The sequence below is a fragment of the Dysidea avara genome, chromosome 3 (genome assembly GCF_963678975.1).
Source record: "Dysidea avara chromosome 3, odDysAvar1.4, whole genome shotgun sequence".
Taxonomy (NCBI): Eukaryota; Metazoa; Porifera; class Demospongiae; order Dictyoceratida; family Dysideidae; genus Dysidea; species Dysidea avara.
The window spans coordinates 1,862,713-1,873,321 of NC_089274.1; the positions used below are offsets into that span (position 1 = coordinate 1,862,713).

Genomic DNA, 10,609 nt, shown 5'->3' on the forward strand with positions numbered 1-10,609 from the left:
TACTTACACGTTTGATTGTAATCACCTGGTAACTTAACGGATATAAAGTACAAAGCATCGACCCACACATGCACATTTGACGAAGCGTAAATCTTCGCTATAATAAAAGACCTTCTACTCCCCTTACTCTAGGGTAGGAAAGATTATTCGACTGCAGGGTATTGTTCTGCCCTCGTGAAAGTTGTCTGCGACTGAAAAAGAAGCTTATTTTCGAGATTGACAATTTTGGTGCTGCTACCAAAGAGAAACGTGTTAAATCCTAACTATTTTACGCCTTATTGTAACTATCAACACCTTCTGTTGCCTTGACTCGCCATGGGTGCATTTTTATCAGCTTCCGCTAATCCTCACCTTGCTGATAAAGAGCGAAGAAGAAGTTCCTTGGATGGAACGAAGCAAACAGCTGTCAAGATTGCTAAGGATATGAAAAGACTGACCACGGCTGCTGCTAAGTTGAAGTTGAAGCCGAAAGCTCGTCCGGTTACGATTGTGAAGTCAATTTCGGCTGATGCGATTTTGGAAGAGAAGAAAGAACAGCAGCAACCAGTTGTAAACCATATAATCAAACCGGAACCTACACCAAAGCCAATCCCAGAACCAGTCATCCAGAGAGAGACGCGATCCGCGTACAAACTGTCAGACTTGTGCGTCGCACTGGGCCACTACATTCAGCGAAAGAACGCCCACTTGACAAACCCATCCGAGACAATCCAATGGTTCAGAGTTGCAGACCGTGCCTTGCAGCTAAATGGATGGACCCTTAGCTCGTTCATTTGTGAATCTCACATCGTGTTTACCTACGTGTTAATGCGCAAGGCACTGGAAATGTTTGACTGTAAGAACTTGTTAGATGTTAAGCAGCTGTTTTTCATGTGTCTCTACATCTCATATACTTACAATGCTAACGAGATCAGTTATCCACTGAAGCCATTCCTGGTGTACAAGGACCGAGTATCATTTTGGGACAATTGTCTTAGTCTATCAATGTGCATGACAGAAGAGATGTTGGAACTGAATCAAGATCATGTACATTATTGTAAAGTATTGAGAGAACTCAGAGTGCACACAGCTAGCTCAACTAAACATTAACACATGTAATTATTTTGTTTTTGTGTCATTGAATTGTTTATAAAATATAAATTTAAATCACCAGCTATGTAATAGCTTTTATTTTTCTTTCTGTTGTTGATGTTTTTATTCTCGTGTATGTAACTGTAACAATTGCCCAAATCACTTTGTCATTAGCAAGTCCATAGATATCTATGGCAAGTCAATAAAATTTCGCGCCTGTGCGCATACGCGGTATCTAAGGGATACGGAGAATTACGGTAGTATTCAAGCGTCTTTAGTTTTGGTGGGTTACGTTTAGAACGTTAACGCGCGTGGAAATATTAAGGATGTTTAAGAACTTGAAAGAGAAAAAACTTGGCGATAAAGCCAGTGTTAAGCCGAGGACTCCATCTCACCAAAAGGGATCGGTACAGAATTCCACGGATGAGATTTCGGGGGACGCTAAAAGTCCTATGAAGTCTTCGGTATCTAATGACGACCACACTGACAAAGAAACATCGTCTGTAGGTAGCCAGGAACCAGTGGCTGTCACAGCACCTGTTGTTTCTACCCATAAGGAGTCTAGCGTGAAGACGAGTAGTAAGGTATGATGAGACAGCGTCACCATAGTTATTACCTATATGTATATCACTTAGGCATCTCCTGTGCCTGAGTCTACTCCAGAACCGAGTACCAATGGTACTCCACAGGGCTCAGTTAGTAGTCCTAGTCCTATTGCTTCAGACTTAGAGTCATTCTCACGTGAAGACCTGGTTTCTATGGTGAAGAAACAAAGACAGGTAGCGATGCGGTACAAGAGCCGTTTCACGGATGTTATGGAAGAGTGTAAGAAACTGCAACAAGAGAACGACAAGTTGCAGATAACTCTTCTGGAGGCTCAAGACAAGTCAGCTCGACGTGTCGCAGAGCTGAAGGAGACACAGGACATGGTAAACCAATCTAAGGCTCACATGGAAGAGCTGTTCCGACAACAACTGGAGGAGAAGGAAGAGAAAATTAAGGTACAAGACACTCAAATCAAGCTGCTGAAGGAGGCAATGCAGCAACATGCTGAAAAGGTTTGTTACCTTATTAGTCTATGTGGTAGAAGCCCTGGTAACTTGTCTGAAGGCATAATTAATGTGTCTCAATTATGTACGAGTAGGGAACATGTGGTCTTCCCCTGAATTGTGTGTGACTGTGTGCTATTTGTCTTGTACATGTGGGTATGTGTGAACATGCGTACAAGTGTGCGTGCGTGCATGTGTAGTTGTGTGTGTGCTTGTTGTTACTGAGCTCTGGGTTTTGCAACCTCTATCCCTGTCATTGCACTAACTGTCTTACCTTAGTGGTGCACAGGTTTTCCAGTTTTCCAAATGTGTAGTACAGGTTTATTGGGTGGCAAAAACAGTGTATTGTGTGTGTTATTTATCTTTATGTATGTTTGTATGCATATGTTGTGTATAGTGTAAACTGTACAGGTATATTAAATTAGGTATTAAGCTGGTGTATGTTCTATTAGAGAGTATTCTGATACAATATGGGATCTGTGTGTACCCATTTCTAGGCCAATGAGGATAAAGCAAAGGACAAGGTGGTGGTAGAGTTGGAGGGAAGGGTAGCGAAATTGGAGGGATTTCTCAAGTCAGCCAAGAAGAAAGTGACTCAGGTTATCACCGAGAAAGCTCAACTTGAGAAAGAACTACAAGAGAAGGTGAAAGAGATCGAAACACTGGTATGAAAGATTAACTAAAAATAAACTTATAAAATTGTTATATTTTGCTTTATAGACTTCTCAAAGTGAAGCTACTGATGGAAATGCTAGCGAACAATTTTCGCAGATTGCAGAAGAACTCCGTATTGCTAAGGACACCATCACCAACCTTGAGACTGAGCGCACAACAGCTAAGCAAGAGCATGACAAAGAAGTGACAGTGGTGAACGCTCAATTGGAAGAGACGCGTTCACAACTTGACAGTTTGAAATTGCAAGAGGGTTCTCTTAGATCTGAGCTAGCTAGCAAGGAAGAGAAATTCCAATCTGAAATTGACTCTCTCAATCATCAGCTACAAAAAGTTACAGAAGATAAGAAATCTGAACATGCTATTGAAATGGAAGAACTACAGAAATCAAATTCTGCTCAAGTTAATGAATTGAATAGAAAGCTTGACGAGCACAGAGGTGCCCATGATGCAAAGGTGTCAAATTTAGAGGCAGCACATGCAGAGACTCTGAAAGCTTTGACAGGAGAAAATGCTTCATTGTTGAATAATGTAAGCCAATTGGACTCTGAGAAGGCAGCAGCTTTGGAGAAGGTTGCAACTATTTCTAAAATTCTTGAAGAGAAAGAGACTGCATTTCAAGAGTCACTGCAATCAGCAAAGAGAAATGAAAAGGTTGCTAAGGAATCACTGCGACATGAGCACGAAGAAAAGGTGCAATCATTAACTACAGAGTTGGAGGCAAAGTTTCAAGTCCAACAGGATGAAGTAGTTCGACAACTGAAGACTGCTCATGAACAAGAGAAAGCTGACTTAGCTTCTCAGCTAGATGGGTTACAACAAGAACTAGATAAACAGGTTAATCAGGTATCAACTTTTAAAGCTGACATTTTTGCTAAAGAGAAGCAACTTACTGAGGTGACGGCCCAGTTTGCTTCATCTCAGAAAGAATTAGATGCAAAATGTGTGGAAGTTTCTACTCTACAGGAGCAGAATAGTACACAATTGTCTGAGCTAGAGCACCGATTAACTGAGCATCACTCCACTGATTTAGCAGCAGTGAAGGAGGACTATGTAGCTAAGTTACATGCTCTGGAACAGAGGGAAGTGTCAAGGTGCCAACAATTGGAGCAGGACAAGCAGACAGAAATCGAGCAACTTAAGGAGGAAATGAAACACACTTTAGCACAGAAGGAGACTTTATTCCAGCAATCCCAGGAAGAAATAGAAACACGTTTTACTGAGGAGAAGCTACAGCAGGGCAGAGCAATGGATCTTCTGAGGGAGGAGAACCAAGCCCTGGAGAAACAGGTGTCATCCTTGAGGGATGAAGTGGCAGCTGTTAGTAGCGGACAGGTAGAACAGTTCACCAAGGTGACACAAGAGCTTCACTCTCAATTAGAACAGGCACAGCAACAGTACCACACTTCTCAAGAAGCTTTATCCATGATGGAATCACAGGTGGCTGAGCTGAAGACTCAAAGTGAATTCCTACAGAAGTCCCATAAGTCTGAGTTGGAGTCTGTTCAAAATGAGAAAGCTTCCTTAGAGCAAAGATTAAAAGAGTTGGACATTCAGCAACATTCTTTGACAGAAGAACTGCAGGACTTAAAACAATCCAGTGAAGCAGAGAGGTCACTTATGATGAGCCAACATGCTAAAGAGATTGAACAGCTACAAAGTGAACATGGAGACACAATAAAACAGCTTAAGAAAACATTTGAGGACACAAAGGCTGAGTTAAAGAGTTCCTTTAAGAAAGCTTTTGAAGAGGAGACAGCCAAGCTTAAAAGTTCCCTTACTGCTGAGCACGATGAGGTACGTCGACTAGCAGAAGAGAAGGTTACACAGGTTAGCGAGCAGCAGCAGCAACAGCTGCAAGCCTTGCAGGATGAAAATGCAAAACTGCAACAAGCGATTGAAAAAGAGAAATCTGATGCGACCACAGCTGTTAGTGAGACCAAGAGGGAATTGAGTAATTTGACTGAAGAATACCAAACTCGTATTGCTCAGCTGGAGAAGAACTTGACTGATGCTCAGATTGATAAAGAGACTGCTCTCTCTGAGTTGGAGCAAGCTCATGCTCAAGCTGTACAATCTCTCGAGGAAGAGTGGAGGACAAAATTTCAAGATAAAGAACAATCTAGTGCTAAGGAAGTAGAGGAACAGGTGGCTAAACTGAATGAAGAGCTCTCCAAATTGTCACAGGAGAGAGACAGTTTTGCTGAACAAGTGGAGCAAGTGAAAGACTCCTCTGCACAAACTGTTGTTGAGTTAGAGGAAAAGGTTAAAACTATGAGTGCTCAAATGGAATCGCTACTGAAGAGTAAGGAACAAGAGTTAGCTGATCTCCAAGCACAACTGAGGACCAAGGAAAGCTCAGTTAGTGAACTACAGTCTTCATTGGCAGTTAAAGATAGTGAGTTGGGCAGTATGGTTAACCGAGAGCAGGTCAGCCAACTTGAAAAAGAAGTTGCCTCTTATCAGTCAGATAAGGCTACAATGGCTGAACAACTGCAACTACAAGAGCAACAGTTAGCTAAACTGCTACAGACACTTGATCAACAAAAACAAGAAATGGAAGCTGACAAGCAGCAAACAGTGAAAACTCTTAAGGAAGGATTTGTGACAGAGTTCCGTGAGAAAATGACAGAGTTGAAGAAAAAGAAAGATGCAAAAATTGCTGAGCTTACTAAGAGAGTTGAAGAGGCTGCTAAGGAACAAGAAGAAATGACTGCAAAGTTGGAAGCTGCAGAGAATAGTTTACAATCTGTAGGTACTCAACATGCTGGTACTGTGCAGGTAATTAAAGCTCAACATGAAGCAGCCGTCCAAGAAACTGCCTCCCAACTTCAGTCACACATGGACGAGATGTCTTCCAATCATAAAGAACAATTGAAACAACTCCAAGACACTGTTAATGCAAAAGACAGTGAAGTAACTGAACTCAAGCAGTCAGCGATTGCTCTACAGAGCAATATTACAGAGCTAACTGACCAGTTGCAGCAGAAAGAAATGGAGTATGTTCAGACACTGGATGGGCTAAAAGAGAGTCACGCACAAGAGATTGCTCAGGTCCAGCAATCCATGGAAGAGTCAATGACTGAAGAGAGACAGAAACTTGATCAGTTGACTCAGCAGCACAACACATCACTGGAGGAAGTGTGTAGTGATAAGGACTCTGCCATTGATACTGTCAAACAAGAGTTGGCTCAGCAGAAAGAAAAGTTTGTGGAGCTAAAAAAGAAAGCTGAGGCCAAGCTGCAGGAACTGAAGAGGCAATTAGAAGCTAAGAGCTCTGAGCTTCAAAAAGTGGATCAAGAGAAATCCACTAAAATATCAGAACTAACATTGGAGCTGTCATTAAAAGAGGAGACGCTGGCTACACTGGGCAAAGAGAAATTAGAGGCAACAGAATCTGTGACTGCCAAGCATCATGAGGAGTTGTCTCAGATTATCAATAACCATCAATTAGAGATGGAGGCCAACCAGCAACAATTGCAGGCTAAGATGGACTCCACAGTAGCCCAGTTGGAGGATAGACTCAAAAAAGCTGCTCAAGAAAAAGAAACTGCTCTGGCTTCACTACAATCCTCTCATGAACAAGCACTGGAGGCTGTACAGGTGGAATGGAGGACAAAGTTTGAAGAGAGGGAAATGTCAAGTAGCAAGAAAGTGGAAGAGCAAGTGACTAAGTTGAATGACGAGTTATCCAAGGTGTCCCGGGAGAGGGACATTTATGCCAAACAAGTAGAGCAAGCAAAATCCTCTTCCACACAGAGTGCTCTTGAGCTGGAGGAGAAAATAAAGACTGTGAAGGCACAAACAGAGGCACTCCTTCTTCGTAAGGAACAAGAGTTTGCTGATCTTCATGTTCAGCTAAGAACCAAAGAAAACTCACTGAAAGAATTCCAGGCATTACTGGCACTAAGAGATACTGACGTTGAGGAGTTGACTGGTAAGTTGGCCGAGTTGGAATCCCAGGTTGAAACCAGAAAGGCTGAAATTAAGAAGAAGGCTGAGACCAAAGTTGCCGGAATGAGAAAGCAGTTTAATACTCAACTAGAGCAAGTTACCAAAGGCCATGAGGCAGAAATTACTGACATGAAACAAAACGAGGAAGATCTCAAAGTAACAATCACTAACTTACAAAGCGATCTTGCTGAGAGAGAAGAGAGTCTGAGAAATATGGAGAAAAGTTTCTCAGATGAGAAGTCATCATTTGAAGACCAGAATCGTTCCCTCAATGAGCAGCTGCAGTCTCTACAGCAACAGATACTCAGCAGAGATGAGACTAATAGGGCACAGCAGTTAGAAGTGGAGCAACAGCAGCAACAAAGTGTCGAGCAGTTTGGAAAGGAGCAAGAACAGTTGACAAGTAGACTACAAGAATGTGAGCATGAGTTGGAAGAAAAAAAGAGCATGGAGGCACAACTCAGAGAACAACTTGCTTCTTATGAAAAGCAAGTAACTGACTTGACTCAACAAAAACAGGAAGCTGATGAAAACACCTCACAGCTCGAGAAGAAGCTTGAGAAAGCATCAAGTGTTTTGAAGCAGCGGACTGCTTCCTTGAAGAAAGACAATGAGGCAATAGCCAATGAATGGGAAGGAAAGATGCAGGAGGCTCTGATGGTAGCTCAACAAGAAAGACAGACTTTACTGCAACAACACAAATCTCAGGTGGCTGCCATTACAGCTGAGGTTGAGACATCACAAAGAACAATAGCTCAACTACAAGAAGACTACAAAGCTGTACAGGCTGAGTGTGTGGAGCTAAAGGAACAGTTAGCATCTAAGGAGGGGCAAGATGCTAAAATTAGCTTACTGGAGGAGAAGGTTTTGGCGCTGACTTCAGAGCAGCAGGCGGTACTTGCTGAACTAGAACATGAAGCAGAAAGGAAAGTTACTGCCATGAGAGAAGAGAGTGACAGTGCACTGCAAGAAAAAGAAGGCAAACAGAAGGAAAAAATGGTTGCACTTCAGGCTCAGTTTAGTGAAGAGAGAGCCAAATTAGAGGCTGCCATGTTGGATAAAGAGCAGAATATTCAACAAGAATTGTCAAATGTTAAACTGATGTTGGAAGCTTCTAAACTCGAAGCACAGTCTGCTCAAGAGCAGCTTGCAGCAGAGAGAAGCAGAATAGAGCAACTACAGAAAGAGTCATCTGCTGAAATGGCTCATGTGGAGAGCCAGCAAAGCCTGGAGCAGGCACTGGCAGAGAAGGAAGTTGCTGTGGAATCTGTTAGGCAGGCTCATGCCACAGAGTTGGCAGAACTAAAACAGTTTTATGAGAATGATTTAGAGCAGTTACGAGCTGAGGTAGCTTCATTGACTGCAGCAAGAAGCAGTGACAAGAAGAAAGATTCCATGTTAAAGGAGTATCAGAAGACGTTGAGCTCCAATGAGAAGGAACGTTTAAAGCTCGTTGAAGATATTAGAAGCTTACAGGTAGAGAGTGGACTGCTGAGACACTGTGTGTATTATTCTACCTTATTACCTGTAGGAACAGTTAGAAGTTTTGGGTGCTCAGAATGATGAACACTTAAGATCTGTAAGTGCTTGATAGTGTGATCATGTTGTGAATGTTGGTTGTTGCTCATAACATTGATGATGCCATCATTTTTGATTGCCTTATGATCATTTGATCACTGTTTGACTACTGGTAATCATGTTTTTAGTGCTGTTTTCCATCCTTACAGATTACTGAACTACAGCAGATCAAGACTGATCACAGCATTCAGTCAACTCCGATCAAATCCCCCACCACACCCACTATGGACACACCCTCCAAGTATATAACTCTGGCTGCAGAACCACATGGCCAGGAATTTGAAGTGAGCCCCACCCAGCCTGCATACATGTGCACAACATGCATGGTATTGTAAGATTTTTATTCTTATATATTTAAAGTATACTGGAACCTCTCAAAGATGGACACCATTTGGGGTCTTTTGAGTAGAGGTGTCCTTAGTTAAGGGTGTACAAACTGCAAACAGATGCCACAATTCAAAGGTGTCTTTTCACTGCATACTAAAAGTTTTTTTTTCATCTGCATTTAAGGTGTTCTCTTATACAATATTGAAGTGTTTCATCAAAAATTTAAAGGTCAGTAGTGAAGTCTTATGCTACAGCTACAAGTTTTGTGGAACTGGTATAGCTGATACACCATTACACATTAGCTAGACCTACTAACAAACTTGCAAAGAGTCTAAGCAAGTCACTATAGTGTATGTGGAATAAAACATTTTCATATTGCATGCTATAGACAAAAATCTCTCAAGTTAGACAATTATGTACGTATACAATCAACAGCACATGTACAGTCTCCTATTGCTGAGTTTTTTCAGTGGAATTATAAATGTTTCTCTTTCAGTATTTCAAGAATGTACTATATAACTACATGATGGGTAAAGAGAGTAAGGTGAGCTAACACTACACAGTTCTGATGTGTTATATTGACTGCTGTTGTGTCTACAGCATTTGGTGAAGGCTATAGCATCCCTTGCACGCTTCTCTCCTGACCAGACAAAGAAAGTGCTACACAAAGCAGCAGCACTATAATATTATTTGTGTAAATGAAATTTCTATTAAATGAATTTTTGTACTAGGAGACAATTCACCTGTCACCACTTGTATACTCTGTACATTTGTCATGTTCAGTTTATAAAAAAAACACCTTTTTGTCAATTTGTGTAATAGACACTGCATGAAACATCAGCTCTGAGCACTAAGTTGAGAGTCCAGTTGATCTATATTGTGACACATGAGTTTGTAAAATATGATGTACCCTACACAATGGAGTATGGCAGATTCATCTATGCAGTGCTGTCTTCTGGAAAATGTTCTGTAACAATTGTATATAATTAAATAATTTTGATGAAACACAAGAGGTAGTTCAGAAACTAGATCACATAACAGCATCTAGCCACATGGTACCCAGCCACAGTGCTAGTGGTGGATCTATAACAGCTGTAGAATAAGTAGGGACCCGCCGATTATGCTCATTATTTTACCTATTATGCTATGCTGCACTGCTCAAAAATTTACCTATTATGCTTAGATTAATGCTCAATATTTACCTATTATGCTCAAATTATGCTCAATATTTTTACCTCAGTTCCCATATTTTTCTAATAACTTTGCACTTTATGAAAAAGCAGTAAGTGGTTGAAGCACAGACTGTAAATCCTTGCTTGTCAAAATGCATGTCACAGAAAAGATCGATATACTCTAATAGAACAGTCAGCTACCTGATAATTTTATTAGAGTTACTGACTGTTCTATTAATTAGAGTATATCGATCTTTTTGTCGGATATGTATTTTGATAAGCAAGAATTTATAGCATTGCACAAATATTCTACCTATTATGCTAGCATTATGCTCAATGCTTTCAGGCGCCTATTATGCTCATTATTATGCCAGCATAATCGGCGGGTCCCTAAGAATAAGGTGTTCAAGGGCATATATATACCCATGCTATATAAGAAAACTAACTGTAGGGCAAATGTTGACTAAGCCATAGTATTTTGATTACAGTAGCTAGTTGCTTGACTGTTCAATTAATATCTCAGTTGATTTTAATACAGTGGGTTGTGAAGTGTTGACAATTTAATGGATGCTAGTTCAATGCATTTGCATCAGGGGTGGTGGAGCAGGCCAAAATGTTAGGAGACCAACTTTGACAGTGAAACTTCCATTGGGGGGGTAGAGGTCTGGGGACTTGCTGCAGGAACAACTAAGAGCCTAATTGTAATATCTTTTTGCAAGTAGCTACTTACAGCTTAAAGGCGACTATTCTATTAGAGTAGCTACGTGTACAGGTACTGCTCCATTT

General features: G+C 41.1%; 2 protein-coding genes across 3 annotated transcripts; both read left to right on the forward strand.

Moving 5' to 3' along the window:
• Positions 1–68: 68 nt before the first annotated feature.
• LOC136248812 (cyclin-dependent kinase 5 activator 2-like) lies at positions 69–1,146 on the forward strand. Its single transcript, XM_066040623.1, has one exon. It carries the CDS (start codon positions 316–318, stop codon positions 1,087–1,089), a length of 774 nt encoding a protein of 257 aa, XP_065896695.1. The 5' UTR covers positions 69–315; the 3' UTR covers positions 1,090–1,146.
• Positions 1,147–1,347: 201 nt separating this feature from the next.
• On the forward strand, positions 1,348–9,461 carry LOC136248806 (golgin subfamily A member 4-like). 2 transcript variants are annotated; one of them, XM_066040617.1, is made up of 8 exons: positions 1,348–1,655; positions 1,707–2,129; positions 2,618–2,785; positions 2,841–8,222; positions 8,278–8,325; positions 8,474–8,608; positions 9,148–9,195; positions 9,252–9,461. In XM_066040617.1, exons 1-8 carry the CDS (start codon positions 1,398–1,400, stop codon positions 9,333–9,335), a joined length of 6,546 nt encoding a protein of 2,181 aa, XP_065896689.1. In that variant the 5' UTR covers positions 1,348–1,397; the 3' UTR covers positions 9,336–9,461. The 2 variants fall into 2 exon arrangements, with proteins under 2 accessions (XP_065896689.1, XP_065896690.1); XM_066040618.1 differs by having other exon boundaries at positions 2,618–2,764.
• Positions 9,462–10,609: the final 1,148 nt, after the last annotated feature.

Excerpts from the sequence above, each read along its gene's own strand:
- LOC136248812 (XM_066040623.1), top strand. The coding sequence starts at position 316 with ATGGGTGCATTTTTATCAGCTTCCGCTAATCCTCACCTTGCTGATAAA.
- LOC136248806 (XM_066040617.1), top strand. The coding sequence starts at position 1,398 with ATGTTTAAGAACTTGAAAGAGAAAAAACTTGGCGATAAAGCCAGTGTT. Across the intron at positions 1,656-1,706 it reads GCGTGAAGACGAGTAGTAAG|GCATCTCCTGTGCCTGAGTC; the intron begins GTATGATGAGAC and ends TATATCACTTAG. Across the intron at positions 2,130-2,617 it reads TGCAGCAACATGCTGAAAAG|GCCAATGAGGATAAAGCAAA; the intron begins GTTTGTTACCTT and ends ACCCATTTCTAG.